Consider the following 22,670-nt stretch of genomic DNA (forward strand, 5'->3'; position numbering starts at 1 on the left):
TTAGTTCTAGATAAATGAATTCACATATTCACCCAATACTCATTGATTAGTGTGCCTGCCTCTCCAGCCTCTCCAGGAGTGGGAACTACTTGTCTAAATCAAGTGTAAGGAAACTTTTCAACTAAACACTGCAGTATTTGATAGGTAATTTCTCATCCTATCCTACTAATTCCATGTTTTGCCAGGGTGGTGGTGGTGGTGGTTATGTGCCGTGGAGTTGATCCCAACTCATAGACCCTGCATAGGGTTTCTGAGGCTGTAACTCTTTACTGTAGGAGAAAGCCTCATCTTTCTCCCATGGAACTGCTGGTAGTTTTGAACTGCCGACCTTGAGGTTAGCAGCCCGAATCATAACCACTATGCTATTAGAACTCCATTTGCCAGGGTTGTTGTTGTTTAGTGTTGTTGAGTCGATTCTAACCCACAGCGACCCTGTATAGGGTTTCCAAAGAGCAGCTGGTGAGTTTGAACCACCAACCGTGCAATTGAAATGACTTTGCCATCTGGCTCATTAATCCACAGTGCCACACGTACTTACTACTAACTGAGCCAGTGGTTAGCAATGGGAATTTATCAAAAGACTCTGAGGAACTCTGAAAAGCAAAAGAAAGGCTGTAGAAGTATGAGGAACAAAGACAGCTGCAGATCTAAGAAACAAACTCAAGGAAGAGCTCTAGGGGTGGGGGTCGGCTCAGAGCAGCATCACTGGAATTAACAGTGACCAACAGGGTCTCCTAATGTGAAGAAGTATGATAAGCAATGGACTACTAACCATTTTGGAAGAAGTGCAGCCAGAGTGCTCCTTGGAGGCCAGGATGGCTAAGCTTTGTCTCTCATACTTTGGACATATTGTCAGGAGAGAACAGTCGCTGGAGAAGGATGTCATGCTGGGTAAGATGGAGGGTTAGAGAAAAAGAGGAAGACCCCCAACGAGATGGATCAGCCAGGTGGCATCATTGATGGCATCAAGTGTGGCAGCGGTAGTGAGGTTGGCCCAGGATTGGACATTGTTCGTTCTGCTGTGCATGGGGTCGCTATGAATCAGTTCCAACTCGATGGCACCTGATAACAACAACAACAACTAACCACAAGGTTGACAGTTCAAACATCAGCTGCTCCTTGGAAACCCTATACAGGATTGCTGTAAGTCCGAATCCATTCAACAGCACTTAGCAACAACAAACAGAATCTCTTAGTTTAAAATTCACATTGCAAGAAGGGAGTGGCCGCCTGATGGGTTGGGTTTTTTGTTCAGCTCTTGGGAAACATACCTGATTAACAGCTCACCAAATCCTACAGTGAAAGAAAGAAAATGCCAGACATTTGAAAATATCCACTCCTCTTGTTTCAATTTCTAGTGCTCAAACTGAAGTGCCCAGAAGCTAGTATACAAATTACGTTGTTGTTGTTGAGTGCTGTCGAGTCGATTCAGACCCATAGCGACCCTGTACAGGGTTTCTGAGGCTGTAAATCTTTACGGGAGCAGAAAGCCTCATCTTTCTCCCACGGAACAGCTGGTAGTTTCGAACTGCTGACCTTAAGGTTCGCAGCCCGATTCGTAACCACTATACTACCAGAGCTCCTTAATATATGAACTATGTTGTTGGTGTGTGCCATCGAGTCGGTTCCGACCCATAGAGACCCTAAACAGGGTTTCCGATGCTGTAAATCTTTAAGGGAGCAGAAATCCTCCTCTTTCTCCTGCGGAGCAGCTGGTAGTTTCGAACTGCTGACCTTGCGATTCGCGGCCCGATTTGTAACCACTACGCTACCAGAGTTCCTTAGATCCTATTAAATCAAATCGATTAGATCAATTCTATTTGTAAAGACCTGCCTTGAAATGATTTGCACAGCTGTTATATTTGTTCAGCTACAGTCTAACAATCAGCTTCTGTTATTAAACCAAAACACATGCCCAAACCCCAGACAATACTTGTTTCTGTTATGTTGCCATTGTTAGCTGCCAGCTAGGCAGTCCCTGATTCCTGGCAATCCCTTGGGTAGTGGAAAGAAACACTGCCTTGGTCCTGCACCATCCCCACGATCAGGTACAGATGGGATGCTGTAATCCACAAAGTTCTCATTGATTGATTTTCACAAGTCTCTTCTTCCTAGTCCATCTTAGTCTGAAAGATCTGCTGCCTCCACTGACAGACAGGTGATAACCATGCATGAGCTGTATAGGCCAGAAATCAAACCCAGGTCCCCCACAGGAAACACAAGAAATCAACCACTGAGCCACCACCCCTCTTTGGGTTTGAATCAGAAGTTAACAAAGAAAGAAAGAAACAACCACCATAAAACCCTCATCCTCACCTGGCAAAACACAAACAAATCAAAAGTAATAGCTAGCATATAGATTGGAACCCTGATGTGATATAAGATAAGCACTGGACAGTTAACCACAGGTCAGCAGTTCAAACCCACAAGCGGCTCCTAGGAAATCCTATACTGGGTTGCTATGACTTAGAACTGACTTGACTGCCATCTAACAACAACAGAGTATCAACATATAGAGTAACAATGACTTCAATCTTTTGTGTATGTTAACTCATATAATTCTCATAAAAGCCTGGGCATAAGAATGCCCCTCAAAAGGAGCTCTGGTAGCATAGTTGTTACGAATCGGGCTGCAAATTGCAAGGTCAGCAGTTCGAAACTACCAGCTGTTCCGTTGGAGAAAGATGAGGCTTTCCGCTCCCATAAAGATATACTGCTTCGGAAACCCTGTATAGGGTCGCTATGAGTTGGAACTGACTCTACGACACATAACAACAACAACAACAACAAATCCCCCTCAGAGACATTAAACAACTTGGCTAAAGTCTCACATCACTCAGGGAGTCTGCACACAAAGCCTGCACTCTTAACCCCTGCCCCGGGCTGCCTGGAGTGAAGGAGACTCAGCCACATTGGACTGAGTTTTAAAGAGGGCAGTGGTTAGCATTATGGACATAACTTAAAGTCTCAGCTCTGCATATACAAGCTCTGTGACTGCAGTCAAAAACCTTAAATCTCCCCAAGCCTCAATATCCTCATCTGTGAAATGGGGAGAGTAATAACAGCAGGGTCAACATGTGTTGATACGAAGTCATAAAATGCCCTTTTAGCATTTGATTCCTAGCACATTTTTTAGTGACTAACACAATAACTAGGCCACATAAAATTTTGCTCAACAACAAATGTCTGTACCAAGTCTCATACTGCCTTGCTATAGCCTACTGTTATAATAAACTCATCTTTATACTAATATTACCATGCCTTCCTTCCCTTAAACAAACATGTCCTGTCTTCCCCAGTACGACGTTAACTTTATGAGGTCAGGAGCTGTATCTTTTGTTTTCCATGTACCCCCAGTGCCTTGCACAGAGCCTAGAACATGGTGGTGGTTATGTGCCATGGAGTCGGTTCTGACTCATAGCGACCCTGTACAGGGTTTTTGGAGCAGTAAATCTTTATGGGAGCAGAAAGCCTTATCTTTCTCCCACAGAACAGCTGGTACTTTCAAACTGCTGACCCTGAGGTTAGCAGCCCAATTTGTAACCACTACGCTACCAGAGTTCCTTGGTTGTTGTTGTTGTTGTTAAGTATCATGGAGTCAATTCCGACCCATAGCAACCCTGTATAGGGTTTTCAAGGAGCAGCGGGTGAGCTTGAACTGCCGACCTTGCAATTCAAACAACTTTGCAGTCTGACACATTAGCCCACAACGCCATACCAGGACTCCTTGGTAGTAGGGGCTTAATAAATACCTGTGAACTGAGTTTTTGATAAACTTGTGTAATATATTTTAGAGTTCATCTAGCGCTTTTACTTAAGTGTGTAGAACACCTCTGAAAGCTGGTTAAAGACCCAGGATCTGCAGCTAGTTTGCCTGGGTCCAACCACCGGCTCCTGCATTTACCAGCTGGGAGACCTTGGTTAATAACACACACTTTCAATGCCTCAGTTTTTGTACCTGTAAAACAAATGACAATAGTACTGGATTGCTATGAGTATTAAATTATTAATTCATGTAAACCTCGTAAAACAGTGCCTGGCACATAGTAGGTGCTCTTTAAAGGTTAGCAATTGTTAATGTTGTCTGTAGCTGTTTGTTTCTTGTTGTTTTTGCTCCTATCACATGCCAAGAGTAAATGACTCCAACTGCCTAAGTCATTTCTCCTTTCACATAAGAAAATAAAAAAGTGGTATCTTTATGTCAAATTTCCAAAATTAATTTTCAACAGAGGGCAAATCATAATCTCAAGAAAATTACATCCAAGACTATCTTTCAAAAGAAACACATTTATAGAGGCTGTTGTTAAAATAATCTTAAATGCTCCCAGGTATCCCGTAGTTTAAGTCTCTTCCAAGTCATTAAGGTTGGCTCCCTACCCAGCAACGCTTGCTGTTACTCTTTCCACACACAAGGATAGTCATATTGTCTGAAGCAGAAGTGCTCATGGGAATAAAACCACACTTACATAAACACCAGCATGGGATTAGGTCTCACACACCGGCTGTCCTCTGTCTCCACTGCAAACCTCAGAGGACAGCTTGTCAGTCTAGTGTGCATCTCTCAGAGCATGAACTGGTAATCAGGCCACCAAAACAAAACTAACTAACAAAATGAAACTCACTGCCGTCAAGTCAATTCTGATTCAGAGACACCCTTAAGAGCAGAGTCCATGGGTTTTCAAGGTGGTAAATCTTTCAGAAACAAGCTGTCTTATAATTTGCCCATGGTTCGATCCACCGACTTTTCGATTAGGAGCCCAATGCTTAATCCACTATGGGACCACAGGATATGTAAAGTTCCCACCATCAGTGTTTAGTCACCAATACTTCTCTACAAGTTGAACAGGTGAGGAAGAGAAGACAATGGCCAAAGGAGACCAAGGGAGGCTGAATATTGAATGTACCTTCAATACCGTAATATTCCAAGCAAAACTCTCAGTTGCCTTGTTGAGTTTTCTTCCTTTCAAGCCTTCTTTAGCCCCCAGGTTATGAAGTTCTTCATGGAACTCCATCCCTTTAAACAGAGAAAGTACAGGAAACATTTGTACACATTTCAAAAACTGGGCATTTTATTATGAAAATACAATTTCCCATTTCCATCTTTTGATTGTTTCTAAATCCCTAAATTGAATTCTTCCTTCCATTATGTTCATTTCCACCAAATCCCTGTCCACAGGGGAAAACCAACAATAATCAATGCGTTTGGCTACATTATACATTTTAAATATTGATAAAGATATTGCAGGCTATGAAGCAAATTCTTGGAACAGGTTATAGCCAGTTTGTTTGTCCTCTTCCTGGTTTTTGTATGAAATGGCATGAAGTGTGAATGGTAAATATAGATAATGACTCAACATATCTTTCCCTCTATAAGCCAACCCTATGACTTGGCAGTAGAGACCCACATAGACAAAAACTGGTAGGTAACAGTCAGTGTTGGTCAAAAATAAAATGTGTTGTTTTTTTAAAAAAACAAAAACAGCATTCTTGGAAAAAACTTAATAGTTCAGATTTGGGAATATACTTAAAATACTTCTCACTCAGCCAGTCATTCAAGCTTGAATATTACTAAAAAAGCAGCAACATCATCTGCTTCCTCAGTTTTTATTTGAGTACCTCTGAGCTTAAAAACCTATTCTCCTCTGGACAGTTCATTCCATCTTTGGAAAGTTACGACTGAATCTCTCTCCCTGGAACTTTACTCCCAGCTGTTGGCTGGACTCTCACCAACAAGTTCTAATCTCTTTTCCATAGTACAACCCTTTCAAATATGTGAAGAAGAATGCTAGATAAAATCTCAAATCTTCTCGTCTCTAGATTAAACAGTCCCCATTCTGACATGTTTAAGCTCACTAAAGTCTCCTTTTAAAGATGGTATCCATACAAGGCTACTGTGTTATGCAGCTCTCCAGAGTTGAGCAGTAGAGAACATGCATCCAAGAGTGAACATCATACTCAAGGTGGTCTTGAAGCACTCTTCTTTCCCTGGTTACCCACCAAAACCAAGCTCACTACTGTCAAGTTCGTTCTAACTCAGTATGACAGACTAGAACTGACCCATAGGGTTTCCAAGGCTGTAAATCTGTATGGAAGCAGACGCGCACATCTTTCTCCGGTTGGGCAGCTAGAGGATTCAAACTCTGATCTTCTGATTAGTAGCCAATCGTTTAACACAATCTAAAACCACATTAGTTTTTCTGATGCCATGTTGTCCTTAAGTGCCTTTGAGTCACTTCCAATTTACACTGTAAATTATACAGAAAGGCCACATTGTATATCTGGCTAAGAGCATAACTTCACAGCATACATTTGTATTCCAGCTTTTCCACTTTTAAACTCTTTGAGCTTAAGTTAGTGGCTGTGCTGTAGTTTCCTCCCTGAGAACATGGCAATAATAAAAATATGGTCTACGGCTAAAACTGAGTCAATATATTCAAGTCTCATGTATAACTCTTAAAGCAGTGTCTGGCAAATGGTAAGACTTATATAATATTTGGTGTTATTATTTCTGTACTACCAATCAATTGGAACATCTAAGCCTATTGGTCAGTTGGTTCAAAGCACCATTTTAAATGGCTGGTATGAGTTCAAAGGTCAACTTCACAACTTGTTGGTGTAGAATATTGGGAATTTGCTTATTTACCCAGAATCTCAACTTGTCTGTAAATTAGAAATAATGACTATCTGACAAAGTTGTTATGAGGATTAAGTAAGATCGTGTATGCACTTAGTATACTACATACATATACGTCCAGAATTGGTTTCTATTGTCCTTTTCCTCATCATGATCATTATTGTGTGTGGATAAGAAGCATGTGAATCATGAACTGAAGATATATAGAAACACAGAGGTGCAGATGGAGGTGAACATAAACTGAAGTGTGCCTTTGCAGGTATGTGACCCATTACATTCTCCCTCAAAAAAAAGAACAAATCGAAATTGAGGACTAGTAAGTGGGGGAAACCTAGAAGATTAATAAGATCATGGTTCAAACTGTAAATGGAAGTGGGTCTTAGGAGCAGTGTATAACCATCATTTCCACACCAGTAGTAAAAGTTTAAATAGATCCTCCAAATTAAAGAAGTAAATTCAGAAACTCTTGTCACTCAAATGTCTTCAGGTTCCATACTACCTTCCCGCATACTGTCACCTACATCTCAACCCAGACTTTAATGTAACTCAGAGCATAAACTATGACATAATGCATTTGAATTTTAGGAGAACAAAATCTCTTTTTAAAAATCTGCTAAACACTATTACCATTTTTCTAAACAAAATAGGAAAAAAAAAAAACAAACAATTACCTGCTTTCTGACACTGTACAATCTTTTCATGGACTGTGTCTGCCATTTCTATGAGAAACCGGTTCTCTTGAATCATCTGTCACAAAACAAATTTCAAAAGGTGGTTGTCAGAAATCCTTAAAATGGTTCATTTGGGAAGATGAGACAAACAGAGAAATCCACTTGGTCCTGTTACAGGGAATTTTTACCTCAACCACAAGAGATGGAGCTCTGATAGCGCTAGTGTTTACGAATTGGGCTGCTAACCTCATGGTCAGCAGTTTGAAACTACCAGCTGTTCCATGGGAGAAAGATGAGGCTTTCTGTTCCCATAAAGATTCATAGCCTCGGAAACCCTGTTCAGGGTGGTTTTGAGTTGGAACCGACTCCACGGCACATAACCACCACCATCACGAGACATGGAGAAAGAAGGATAATCACTGTCCCAACTCCCGTCCTGCAGCTTGAGTTTTCTTCGTTATGATTCCTTCAGATCTGTGACATCCCTAACACTCAGTGGGTGCCAAATAAATAACTGTTGAATAAATGAATACTCGTCTTTTAAGTCTAGATTGCATTGCTTCCTCCATGAACACTCTGATTGTCCACCCTCTCACTCCAGAGATTACTTCAGCATTGTGGTAAACTGTATTGAAACAAAAGTAATGAGAAACAGAATAGGGAGTCACTGATGAACTAAAGGGCTCACTGACGAACTAAAGGGCTCCTGAACACATCCGTGAACCTGGAAACATGAGTTTTGGTGGTCCAAAGATGGCAGAGATCCATTCTCCCTCAAGCAGGATTATACTAGCAAGAATGAAGAGGGGATTTCGTATGTCAGAGCCAGGAACTTGGGAAAGCTTAGCAATAGCAACACTGAAATGGTTGTCCCTGTCTTCCATGTCTGGATAGAAAGCAAGTATGTCCAGGAAGCAATTACTATATGGAGGGAAGTAGGAGAAACAAGTCAACTGCTCTGCTAACGGAGAATAAAAGATGCTGTATATGAAGGTGCAACTCTGTATAGCCTCATCTTTTACCTGCAGAGCGGCTGGCAGATTCAAACTGCTGACCTTGTGGTTAGTAGCACAACACATAATCCATCCTGCTATCAGAGCTCCTTGTATGTGAAGGAATGGGGAAAATGATCATCTTCCTCTGGTAAAGACACTATGGTCAGAAAGATCTAGAATAGTGGTTCTGTTGGGAATGCAAGGAATAGAAAAAGGCAACCCACAGTTAATGCCTACATTTTCATAAATGCTGTCTGATTGTATTTAGCTATTTTTACATTAATCTGTCTGCCTCAATGTTCTGGGGTTCAAGACAAAATCCAAAGTGGACATAAAAGGTCTTGAGTAAGACATTTTTCTGCTATCACATGAATGGATGCTGTTGAACAGATTGTGGTCCTATATAATCACTTCCAGACATAAAACAGCTTATAACTTCAAATATTCAAATAGAAAGGAACATCGAGTCATAATTGTTAGTATCTAACAACAATTCCATAGGAGTGGAGGTTTGAGTATTGGAAGAAAAGCTTGGCAATCTACTTCCAAAAATAATCAACCACTGAAAATTTTACGGAGTACATGTCTACTCTGGCACACATGGAGGTTCTGTGAGTTAGAGGAGACTTAAAGGCAACAGGTTGTGATAACAGCTTCCCTAGTATTTAGAAGAATGTCACTCTAACTATTGTCTACAGTTGCAGCAAAAACAAATAAGCCATATGGTTGGAATGTACTAATAATTCCAAATCACACCTATATCATCAATTTCAACTTTTGTTCCCAGCTAAGTAATTGATCTGAGTTACTAGAAAGGAGAAAAAAATGGTTGACTTGAACTTTATCTATTTCCTTGATCTCCAGAGATCCTGATGCGAATGAAACATGAAGTGTAAAAACAGAGGACAGGGTGAGAAGCATGTCCTCAGATAATCCAACAGCTGGCTAGTCAGCACTCTCAGCCATCCAGACTGGGTTGACTCAATCCATAGAATCTGGCAGTGACCTCATTTGCATATCATGTCTCAGCCTGAGCTCCCAGTTGCCTTTGCCTGTTGTAATCATACAAAGAGCTTTTCTTTGGTTCTATCACATGAATATTTCTTAATGGATCTCATTTCCTTCCCATGGCTTTGTAACTAAAAGAATAGAGGGTTTATCCAGATAAAAGTAAGTAGACTTTTATCATTAGCTGTATCTTAAACAGTAGTGTGCAAAGTTGTCAGTTCAGATCAAAACATTTCTTTATAAAGGAAGCTTTACTAAGGGAAAAGTAGTACTGTTACCCAGAGACGGATTAAGTTAGCTAACCTCTTTGGGAAAACGTTCCTCCAGATCTTCTTAATAGTGAGATTAAGTAATGGCGGAGGATCATTGCAGAATCCATGCAACAATTTAATGATACTGAAAATATAAGCTTTCATTATATCAAGGTTCAGAAATATCCCATCAATTTCAATTTTCTTTTGAATCATATCTAAATGTCTAGAACCATAGAACTTTGTGTTTGCAAGGCATCCTAAGGACTATCATGGGCAGCCCATTTTACAGATGAGAAAATAAATCCAAAATTGACTTGTCTAAAGTCACACAGCCAGTTAGGAAAATCATTTAGACTAGAACCCAGGCATAGACCTAAGTTTACAAATTGTTATGTGCTACTAATATAAAAATGTGCACCTCCTATTGCAAGTGAAAGTTGGTGATAAAGTAGCATTCATCAGGTAAAGTATCTTAAATATAAATGTCTCCCGGTATTGACTTCCTCCACGTATAATTTACAACAAATCAGCTGTTTTAAAATAATCCTCATATAGGACCTATAAAGGCATAGTACTTTAGGCCACTGCTTCTTCAGGAAGCTGTTAGGGACTTTGGAGGATATGTGTGTCAATTATGAAGACAGTCAGTCAGTCAGTTCTAGTCCTATTTTGTTCTCTTGTCTTAAGAAATAATTCATTTCTCTCTCACCTTTCTTCTAATTAAAACACTAGACTTTCATTTTTCCATTCTGTAAGGGCCCCACTATTCAGATGGTGTAAAATAATACTTGAATTTTATTAAACTTGCCTTCTTTTAAATCTGATTTCAATATATATTTGCTAACTTGAATGAAAATCATTTCCTTTCCCTTTAAAATTCCTTAAAATGTTTAAATCAGATAAAAGCACCATTAACAGATGGGTGTCCTTTGTTTTTAAGCAAAGTCAACACAAAACTGATCATTCTTGGTGAAATAGGAACAAAGATCAGAACATCTGTAAACTTCCTGGAAGTCCACTGCCTTTTGATGTGTACAAGGAAGTGTTTTCTGTCCTGGGACTGGCTCTGAGTCACATTTCCACGTCTGATTTATGGCAGCATGGAACAAGGGAGCTGGCACAGAGCAGGTCAAAGGACGTTTGTCTTCACATTCATGACAGTGACAAGATCACCTCCAGTGAGCTGCCCTCTGCATGCAGGGCCACTTTAAATGTCCTTTACTCCAGTTACCCTGTTTCCCAAAAGAATTTCCAGTTATATCTTCAGAAGTCATTAGAAATATTAGTCTTTATTAGCTCAGAATAAAATCTCCAGGTGACTAACCTTCATGAACATCTTCAAAATTTTCAGGCTAACCTGACTAATCTCACTGCCTTATACTAAAAAAGTGTTGCAAGAATGTTAGTATTCAGGAATGTGAAGTGAACTTCAGGATGCATGCACAATGTTCCACTAAGGAACCAACCTGAAATATTTGCTTAGTGATGTGGGTTCTTGGAACCCTGTTTGTTGTTGTTGTTAAGTGTCATCTCATAGTGACCCAGTATGGGGTTTCTCAGGAGCAGCTGGTGAGTTTGAACCATGATTAATCATATTGTGGGTTAATGAGCTAGACTGCAAAGTCAGTTTCTATTGCAAGGTTGGTGGTTCAAGTTCACCTGTCGCTCCTCAGAAACTCTATACAGCACCACTATGAAATGACACTTAACAACAACAACAATCTAGTATCATAGATGGAATTGTGTCCTGCCCCACAACACACACAAACATGTGCCATTGTCTGGGTCATGATTCTCAGTGGTTTAACTGTTCTGCAATGAACATAATATAGTTATGTGATGATTCTCTATGATGGTATTTGATGTGATAAACCAAGAAAAGGATTAAGGGTAGGATTTGACGCCCTTAATTACATTACAACTGTAATTTAATGTAAGTGAGTTTCCCGGGGTGACCTGCAACACCTTTTATCCTGCAAGAGAGAAAAGGTAAGAAAAGTGAGCAGAGGAAAATGGCTCTACTACTACCAAGAAAGAAGAGCATCCTGTGAGAGGATAAATCTCTGTCTGGTAATAACTATCACTAGTCGTATTTCTGGGACCGCAGCACTAAAACACTAAGACACCAAGATAAAAGCACCGTTAACAGACTGGCATCATTGGTTTGAGAAAAGGCATTGTCACACTCACAAGTGAAGGGCAGTTCAATGAATCAAGTGCACAATATCTAAGGAGTCCTGGTGTGATGCTGTGATTTAATGGGCCAGATTGTAAAGTCATTTGAACTACAAGGTCAGTGGTTCAAGCTCACCAGTCACTCCTTGGAAACCCTATACAGGGTCGCTATAGGTCAGAACTGACTCGACAGCACTTAACAACAACAACAACATCTTTGTTTTAAATAAATAACTCTGGGTTGGCATAGGCCAACCACTGTTGTTTTTCTGAGATCCATATGCCACTCACTAGCATAAATACTGGACTGTGAACCACAAAGTCAATTGTTCAAGTCCACAAGTCACTCCACAGGAGAAAGATGAGGCTTTCTGCTCACCAAAAGCCTCAAAAACCCTACACAGTGACTATGTGTCAAAATTGACTCCAAGACACTTAACAACAATAGCATTGCTGTACAGGCCAATGAACGGTTTGACATGTAAACTAGTAAAATGTCTCACACATGCCTCACAAACAGAACCAGTGATAAAAGGAGAGTTTCATTGGATAAACTAATTTTGCTTTAAGTTTATTTCAATAAGGGACACTTCAGTTGGTAACTGTTTCCCATCTTGAGGCTGAATATATCTTGTGATAACAGTGGCATGGGACGGTGTATTTAAGCCAACCCTAAAGATAAGCACAGAAGTCCTGGTGTGGTGCTGTGGGTTAATGCGCTAGACTACAAATCTGTTTGAACTGCAAGGTCGGTGGTTCAAGCTTATGAGCTGCATCGTTATGGGTTGGAACCGACTCAATGGCACTTCATAACAACAAAGATAAGCACTGGACTTCAAATCACAAGATCAGTGGTTCAGCAATTCAAACCCACCAGCTGATCCTTGGAAACCCTATACAGGGCTGCTATGGGTCAGAACCAACTAGATGGCACTTAATAACAATGAAAGAGTCCTGGTGTGGTGCTGTAGGATCAGCACTGGACTGCTAACTGCAAGGTCAATGGTTCAAACCCACAATCCACTCCTTGGAAACCCTATACTGGGTCACTATGAGTCAGAACCAACTTGACAACACTTAACAACAACACCCAGGCCCTAGTAGTGATACTTGACAGGGAGCTGTCCCCATTGAGAGCATGATTGGATAGTAATTAGCTCTTTTGTGCCAGATTCCTGGTCACAGCATCATAATCACCTGCTTTCCAGATCACACTACCAACTGACATAATAAAAAATTAAATAACACTTGACTCATGTTCTCTAGATTGTGTTTCATTTCTTTTTATCTTCAGAAAATCTGTTGTCTTTACCATAGTAAAGTTTTAACTTTTGTGTTAATATCAAATAATTCAGCACAGAAGTCACCTTTCAAGAACGCTTTGGGCTGATTTTTTTACAATCACAATCCCTATAACTATTCCATCTCTGAATGGTATACTAAAAATACCAACTATCTATACGATAGAATGAATGTAAAACTAATGTTCTCCCATGTAAACTATCACATAATTCACAATAAAACATTTAAGGAAAAAAAGAAGAAGTACACATATTATATGAGACCACTATCATAATAAATTAAGAAAAGATTTTTTACACTAAAAAAAAAAAAACCAAAAGACCAACTATCCAAAAGTTTTCACATGAATATAAAATACCTAAAGTTACTAAATACTTATTGGCCCTGCATAAAAAAACTAGGTAGGTGAGAATAATAGAAAAATAAAATGCCTAAGGTGCAACTATTGGTCTCTCTCTATCTGGTACAAAGAAGAATGAAGAAATTAGAGATGCATGAAGACCATTAGTCCCAAGCACTAATGGACCGTGGGACTCTGAGACCAGAAAAACTAGATAGTGCCTGACTACCACTGCTGACCGCTCTGAACTGGATCCAATATGAGGTCCTGGATAGAGTGGGAGAAAACTGTGGACCAAAACTCAACAACATACAAAAGACACACAGTGGAGAGCTATTGGCATTGGAACTGCTTGCCACAGTCTTGCTTTGGCTGGCTATGTGATCAATAGGATAATGTTTCAGAAATTGTCCCTACAACTTAATTTGCAATCAGAATGTATTTCTAGGTGACATGCCCCTTTATTTTTAAGACCTTTTCTACTTGCCTGAGCTATTGATTGATAATGTCCCCAGTTTGCTTCAGTGCCTTTTTCACAAGCTGTCACTTCCCTCTGGTTGTGATATGTGTTTGATTGTCAGGAAAGTCACTTCTGCTTCAGCTGTCCTAAATTCAGACGGTCATTGACTAACTACCTCCCTAATCCGAGCATCATGAGTGAGAGGAGGCAAAATTGTAATTCCAATAGCCTGACCCTCATCTTGCCCCAACTTTGAGGAACTCTCTAGCATTAAGGCCTCCTCCTTTTCCCAGGTTGTTGTTACAGTTGTTAAATGCTATTGTGTCACTTCTGACTCATAAAGACTCTATACTGGGTTTCCTATGTAAATCTTTCTAGGAGCAGACAGCCTCATTTTTCTCCCTGGAACTGCTGATGTGTTTGAACCACAGACCTTGCAATTAGCAATTCAATGTCTAAATTAATTTAAAGGCACAAATTACAGAAAACTCAATGTGTTACTACTCACAGAATTTTTTTTTGCATTTTTAAAGAGATTTTTAAGCAGTCTTGATCACAAGGACATAATTGTAATTTTTTTAAATTTCAAGTACCTATGAGCAGATATGGAGTCCTGGTGTGGCGCTGTGGATTAATGTGTTGGACTGCAAAGTCAGTTTGAACTACAAGGTCAGCAGTTCAAGCTCACTAGTCGCTCCTCAGAAACCCTATACAGGGTCGTTAAAAGATAGAACTGATTTGATGTCACTTAATAACAACTGCCTCTGTAATTCTATTTTAATGATTTTACTGATATCCAGAAATAAAAAACAAGTATACTTGAGGAGTGGGTCTTTTTTATATGACATCATTTCACAGGACCCAGGAGTGCATCCCCCTCCTGCCTCCAACTGCAATACACATCTTATTTAAAACATGTTTTATATCTGTTCATGTTGTTATTGTTAAGCACTGTCAAGTCAGTTTCGACCCATAGTGACCCTGTGTAGGGTTTCCGAGGAGTAGCTGGTGCATTTGAACTGCCGGCCTTGTGGTTTGAAGTCCAATGCTGGTCCTACAGCACCACGTCATGAGTTCAGAATGGCAATAGCAGTATAAAAATGACTTTTTAAGACTGAATGTTAAAAACCCTGAGGAGAAAATATTTTCAAGTATTAAATAAGCAAGTGTTTGGTAAGGAGTAAGTGACATGCCAGGTCATTAGAGAAAAACTAAATTTAGAAAATCTATGCAGATAAACTCAGAATCAGTGTTTCCTAGAATATTTTCGTTTCATGGCTCCTTGATAGCAGTGAAGCTTATACACTCAGGTTAGTTCTCAGTAGGTTACTACCTGGTTTGCTTCTTTTGATACCGGAATCATTTCAGTTGGTTTTCATCCTTAAACATACCTAGCATCTTTTGAATGATTATACCTTTGCCTCTTAGATGGCATCTGTGCAGTTCATTACCATTTTTGAGAAATGCAAACATTTAAATGACCTGAATCTGAAATTGAACACCCAGCTGTTCATTTTTGGAATTACCACCACTATCGCCCCTAACAGGCAATGAATGAGCCCTGGATTTGTTTTTCTATCTTGTTCATCCAAATAAATTTTTATTAATTTTGATGCTGTTAAGTGCCGTTGAATTGGTTTCAACTCACAGCAACCCTGTGTAAGGTTTCCAAGAAGTGGCTTATGAGTTTGAACCACTGACCTTATGGCTCAAACTGCCCTTGTAGTCCAGTGCTTTGTTCCACAGTGCCATACCAGAACTCCTTTTATTAACAGTGTTTAGAATTTATACCATATTTATCAGACATGTAATAATTTGGCTAGGGTGGCATCAAGCATGGATGACTTATAGATATACTATAAAGCATATTCAAGTACAGAGCAGGAACTACCATTATCTTCACCAACCAAAGAAGCTAAAGCTTTTATTTATACAACTGACATTTATTGATAGCATGCTCTGTACCAGCACTGTTCTAGGTGCTGAAGATAGTGACAGTATGCAGCACATTGGTAGTTGTAGTGGTGGTGGTGTGCTATGGAGTCAATTTCAACTCATAGTGACACTGTATATGGTTTCTGAGGCTGTAAATCTTTATAGGAGCATAAAACTTCATCTTTCTTCCATGGAACCACTGGTAGTTTAGAACTGCTGACCTTGAGGTTAGCAACCTGACTCATAACCACTACGCTATAATAAAAATAAAGCCAATATCGTGTGATAAAGTGACAGTAGTTAAGCAGTCCAGTGATTATCCTACAGCACCACACCAGTACTCCACTAGAAGATTTAAACAGGAAAATTCCATGATCTGACTTGTGTTTGTAAAGGACGACTGGATCTACAGTGTGTCTCAGGGAACCTCTTTAAAACACAGAAGCAGTAATACCCCAACTGACACAATGCAAATCTTAAAAAGTAACAATGATGTGGTTTTACTTCTGACGCCAATATCGTCTTTACACCATCTTTATCTCTCTCCACCCTACCTCACTCTGGAAAAGACGTACCTAACGCAGACATCCCCAGAGTTTGGGATCACTTCCACAGTCTGTTGAGTTTACCATTTGGTACAGGGTTATTTTTACACTCAGTTCCCTACCAAAAGGAAGAATATTTTCCACGAAGAACTATAAAGTATGATGGCATTGCTACAGGTATTTCTGCTTTCAACCGGAGCGTTTTAAGCTTGAAAACTATTCTACACCTGGAATTACAAGTTGCATATTAAAAATACAAATGGGAAAAAAAAAAGTGATTTTCAGACTTGGAGCCAGTAGATAAAACTAAAAAAGCAAAGCACCATCAGACATTTGGGATAGGAAATGGAAATTGTCCAACAGCAGACAAGGTGATATTCTTCCTATTACAGGCCCAGCATCAAGTCTCCCGTCTTGGTGAATGATTTTTCTTTCTTAGCTTAAAAAGGAAGTAGAGGAATAAGTGATTTCTACTGTCTGTCTCTATGGCAACTAGGACCCTAACTTCACCTCTTAGAAGGCAATTATACCTATTCACTGAATAGCTTTCAGTCCCTACTTTTATGATAAAGAAAAAAATTGATTTCTTGAAAAATGAGACATAGTAATAGGCGAACTTTTCCCCTTACAACTGTGAAGTACAGTTACAAGAGGTACAGTAATTCATAAGCAGAATATGCTCTGTAGGGTTTTTGTTGTTGTTGTTGTTGTTTTCAATTTTACAAGTATTTCCAAATGTCTTTCTTCTAGTTCTCTTTTCAGTGATAAAATATATTTTATTTTTTCACATTTATTTTATTCAATTATAAAGTAAGGCAAGTTATAAAGAGTTTGGCAAATACAAAATAATAGAAAAGCATAAAAAATGAAAATAAACATGCTTCTAGTCTAAAATTGATCACTCAGTATCCTGCTAGCATTTCACATGCGTAAATATAAATATAATTGGAATCTTAATGTGTAGTTTTTTTGTAACCACAATTTTTCATAAAATTCCATATTTTATGAAGAATTTTCCATATAATTATGTGCTTTTCTAACACATGATTGCAATGGCTTCAATTTTGTTGTTGTTAAGGGCTGTCAAGTTTATTGATTCATAGTAACCCTGTATAGGGTTACCAAAGAGAAGTTAGTGGGTTTGAACTGGTTAACTTATAGTTTACTGTTGTTAGGTACTGTCTAGTCAGTTCCGACTCATAGTAATCCTATGCACAACATAATGAAAGAATGCCCATTACTGTACCATCATTATAATCATTGTTACACTTAAGCCCATTGTTGCTGCCACTGTGCCAATTCATCTTGTTGGGAGTCTTCCCTTTTTTCCCAACCCTCCACTTTACCAAACATGATTTCCTTCCCCAGGGACTAGTTCCTCCTGATAACACGTCTGAAGTGTGAGAGATGAAGTGTTGCCATCCTGGCTTCTAAGGAGCATTCTGTTTGTACTTCTTCCAGCAACAATTTGTTTGCTCTTTTGGCAGTCCATAGTTCTTTTAATATTCTTCTCCATCACCATAACTCAAATACATCAATTCTTCTAAGGTCTTCCTTATTCATTGTACAGCATTCACATGCATACAAGGCTATTGAAAATACCATGACTTGGGTCAAGCACACTTTAGTCCTTAAACTGACATCTTTGCCCTTTAACACTTTAAAGAGGTTTTGTGCAGCAGATTTCCCTAATGCAATAATCCTGTCATTTCTTGACTGCTGCTTCCATGAGTGTTGATAGTAGATACAAGCAAATAAAGTCTTTGACAACTTCAATTTTTTTTCCCACTTATCATGATGTTACTTATTGGTCCAGTGGTGAGGACTTTTATTTTATTACATTAAGGTACAACCCACACAGAAGGCTGCAGTCTTTGATCTTCATCAGTAAGTATTTTACATTCTTCTTGCTTCTAGCATGTAAGGTTGCATCATCTGCATTTCACAGGTTGTTAAAGAGTTTTCCTCCAATCCTGATGCCATGTTCTTCATATAACTAGCTTCTCATATTATTTGTTCAGCATGCAGATTGAATAAGTATGGTGAAAGAATACAACCCTGGCACACAGCATTCCTAATTTTAAACCATTCTGTTTCCCCTTTTTCTGTTCGAACGACTGCCTCTTAGTAGGTTCTTCATAAATACAACTGTGTTCTGGAATGCCCATTTTTTGCAATGTTATTCATAGCTTATCATGATCTACACAGTCTAAAGTCTTTGGAGAGTCAAGAAACACATGTAAACATATTTTGGGTATTCTCTGCTTTCAGCCAAGATCCATCTGATGTCAGCAATGATATACCCCTTGTTCCATGTCCTCTTCTGAACCTGTCTTGAATTTCTGGCAGTTCCCTGTTGATATACTGCTGCAATCCTTTTAGAATTATCTTCAGCAAAAATTTACTGGCATGTTATATTAATGATGTTGTCCAATGGCTTTCACATTCTGTTGGGTTACCTTGCTTTGGAATGAGCACAATTATGGATATCTTCCAATCAATTGTCAGGTAGCTGTCTTCCAAATTTCTTGGCATAGATGAGTGAGAGCTTCCAGTGCTGCATATAAGTTTGTTGACAGATTTCAATTTGTATTCCATCAATTCCCAGAGTGTTGTTCTTTGCCAGTGTCTTCAGTGCACCTTGGACTTCTTCCTTCATTACCATTGGCTCTTAATCATGTTACCACTTGAAATGGGTGAAAATAGGTCATTTCTTTATGTTCAGTAACTCGGATTGTTCGTTCCATCTTCTTTTGAAGCTTTGCACATTATTCAGTATTTCATCCATAGAATTATTCAACATTACAAGTCGTGACTTGAATTTTTCTTCAGTTCTTTTAGTTTGAGAAATGCTGAGCCTATTCTTCCTTTTTGGTTTTCTAACTTCAGGTATTTACACATTTCATTATATTATTCAACTTTGTCTTTTTGAGCTACCTTTGAACTTTTTCATTCAACTCTTTTACCTACTAATTTTTTCCATTTGCTTTAGCATTTCTATGTTGGAGATGAAGTTTCAGAGTCTTTTCTGACATCCATTTTGGTCTTTTCCTTCTTTATTGTCTTCCTAATGACCTTTTGCTTTCTTCCTGTATGAGGCTGTTGATGTCATCCCACAACTCTTCTGTTTTTCGGTCATTAGTGTCTAATGCATCAAATCTGTTATTGAGATGATCTCTAAATTCAGGTGGGATGTATTCATGGTCCTACGTTGACTGTCATGGACTTGTTTTAAGAACCTTCAGTTTCAGTCTGAACTTGTATATGAGCAATTGATGGTCTGTTCCACAGTTTGCCCCTGGCCTTGTTTTGGTTTATGATATGGAGCTTTTCCAATGTCTCTTCATACAGATATTGTCAATTTGATTTCTGTGTATTCCATCTGGTGAACTCCATGTATATAGTATTCTTTTATGTTGTTTAAATAAGGTATTTGCAATGAAGAAGTCATTGTCTTGCAAAATTCTATCATGCTTTCTCTAGCAACATTTCTATCACCAAGGCCATAATTTCCAACAACTGATCTTTCCTCTTTGTTTCTAATCTTTGTATTCCAATCATCAGTAATTATTAATACATCATGTTTGAATGTTTGATCAAAGAAGTTGATTGAATTCTTCAATTTCATCATCACTGGCTTTAGTCGTTGGTGCATAAATTGAACAATACTGGTATTAACTTGTCTTCCTTGTAGGTGTTTGAATATTAGCCTATCACAGACAGTATTTTACTTCAAGATAGATCTTAAAATGTTCTTTTTGATGAGGAATGCAACGCCATTCCTTTTTTAATTTGTCATTCCCGCAAAGTAAACCATATGATTGTCAGATTCTAAATGGTCAATACCAGCCCATCTTAGCTCACTAATGCCTAGGATATTGTTTATGTGTTCCATTTAATTTTTGACAACTACTAATTTTCTTAGATTCATATTTCATACTTTCCATATTCCCATTATTAATGGATGTTTACAGCTGTTTCTGCTCATCTGAGTTGTGTCCCATCAGCAAACAAAAGTCCTGAAAGCTTTACTCTAGTCCTGTCATCACGGTCTGCCGGGGACCTGCCTCGACATAGGGGTTCGGTTCACGAGGAGGAGATACCTGACGGTGGTAACAATATATCAAGAATAAACAGAAAGAGACAAAGAGAGAGACAATGAGGCACCCCAAAGCCAGGGTGGATACATCACTGGTGGGCAGGCTTGGGAGTACAGGCATCGTGGCCTCTGCAGGCAGCAACTCACTGCCTTGCAATCTTTACCGCATGGTCTCCAGCCTGTAATGCACTGCAATCTTTACTGCATGCCCTCCAACATGTAATGCACACCTGGGGAGGCCCGGGCCTCTGCTTTATTCAGGGGAGGAGCTTCACATCAACCTGGGAGGGACTTAGGCAAGGTACAGCTAAAATCCGTACTTTTCCAGACATTCAGGTAGCTTTACATCGTACTTCACTGGCTCAAATCCCAGGCCAGCAACTTGGATTCTCAGGCCCAATTAACATATCTATAGGCCCTGAGCTCAGGTGGGGGGGAAGGTGAGAGTAATGACAAAAGCTTGGGCCGAGTCCCGCTGCTTCGGCTTCCTGAGCCAGGTCTGCAGGAGGACTCGAGCAGCCCAGGTGAATGGGCTGCACCTGGAAAAGGATTAGGGAGGATGGGTTCTGTGTCTATAGAAGAAAGAACCGAGAAGTAGCTAAGATATTTTTAGTTAATCCTTTGGGGAAAGGCTTAACCTTGCAACCTTTAGTCTCGCTTTAGGAAAATATCAAATTTATCTGTGGATTATCAAGAACTCCGTGTATTAAATTAATACATGTAACAATATTAAGATAAAAAACAATTTGCCATTAACTGCCAGTGGCCTCATTTGTTACACTCGGGCCTTTAGGGCCTCGAACCTCTGACCAGTCTTACACAGTCCGCAACAACGGTCAACTCTATTTTGAGTAGCAGCTATTCCCCAGTAGTATTTTGAATACCTTCCAATCGGAGGAGTTAATTTTGTCAGTATATCTGAAAAAATTCTGGTGCTATTCATAGTGCTTCAATATTCAATATTCTGGCAGTATTTTACAGTGTTCCATGGCTATTCATAAGGCTTTCAGCGCTAAATATTCAAAAGTAGTCCATATCACATTTTTTCTAGTCTGTCTTAATCTGGAAGCTCAGCTGAAACCTATCTACCATGGATGACCCTGCTGGTATTTAAAAGACTGGTGGCATAGATTTCAGTATCACAGCAACACACATGCCACTGCAATATGACAAAGTGTCAGATGAGTTCATAATATAGATTCTTATATTATTTGGAATCCTGTTGTGGTGCTTTAGGGTGAGTACTGGATTGCTAACTATAAGGTCAGTGATTCAAATCCACCAGCCACTCCTTGGGAATCTTATACATGGTTACTATAATTCATAATCAACTTGATGGAACTTAACAATAATAAATCTTTTATTTAACAAATCTCTCTACTATTAAACATTTTTAACATAAATATTTATGTATATCTCAGTTGGCTAGAATGAGTCCCTGGAAAGGAAACACATCAGTCAAATGAGATAAATATTTTAAATCACTTTGCCAAACTTTTCTCCCCAAATGGTATCAATTTATTTTCCCATAGAAATAGATGGACACAAGTGTTCATTTCCTTACAAACTTTATTGGAGGAATTATTTTTTAAAAGAAAGAAAAAAAGCCTGTTTGAGGAGGTGGGGAATATCTCACTATATTTCTTTCATTAAAAAATAATAATAATATTCAAAACCCACTGTAAGGTTAAATATCTTTTTACAATTTCATTATTTTGGGTGTGGAGAGAGCACTTGAATTTCTTGTTCATCTCTGTAGCAAAGCTTGTTTGTTGTCTTCTAATATCCATGCTCCCCTACTTTCTCAGTGACAGAAGAGGTGACTCTAGGTTGAGCACATAACCCCATGAAATAGGAGATATTTTCCATTCTCCTTTGCAGGTAAATCTGTGTGTCACCTCCAGGGAGATAGAAAACAAGCAAAAGTGATTTATACTATTTTAGAGATATGTCTTTCTTCTCCTCTTTCGATTTCTTGCCAGTTGAAATGCAGCTATTATGGTTGGGGCTTCAGCAGCTATTTTGGACCATGAGGATAAGGGCTACACCATTAAGAAGGTGAAAAAGCATGCCCAAAGGATTGTGGATGCCTAAGAATTTCGCAGAAGTACCTTATTAAGTTAATGCATCAGATTTCAAAGTCATTTGAACTGCAAGTTCGGTGGTTCAAGCTCACCAGCTGCTCCTTGGAAACCCTATACAGGGTCACTAAGGGTCGGAATTGACTCAGCGGCGCTTAAAAACAACAACAA

The 22,670-nt window shown here is 39.1% G+C and overlaps 1 protein-coding gene across 1 annotated transcript in view; it reads right to left on the reverse strand.

Annotated features, from left to right (window-relative positions):
• The window catches only part of PLCL1 (phospholipase C-like 1), a 425,845-nt gene that overhangs the window by 66,283 nt on the left and 336,892 nt on the right, over positions 1-22,670 (reverse strand). Inside the window, exons 4-5 of the mRNA XM_006862003.1 lie at positions 7,306-7,381; positions 4,905-5,014 (exon numbers count right to left, since the gene is read on the reverse strand). Of these exons, the coding sequence (XP_006862065.1) occupies positions 4,905-5,014; positions 7,306-7,381 (186 nt within the window). The remainder of the gene's footprint in view (positions 1-4,904; positions 5,015-7,305; positions 7,382-22,670) is intronic.

This window comes from Chrysochloris asiatica, unplaced genomic scaffold (genome assembly GCF_000296735.1).
Source record: "Chrysochloris asiatica unplaced genomic scaffold, ChrAsi1.0 scaffold00045, whole genome shotgun sequence".
NCBI lineage: Eukaryota > Metazoa > Chordata > Mammalia > Afrosoricida > Chrysochloridae > Chrysochloris > Chrysochloris asiatica.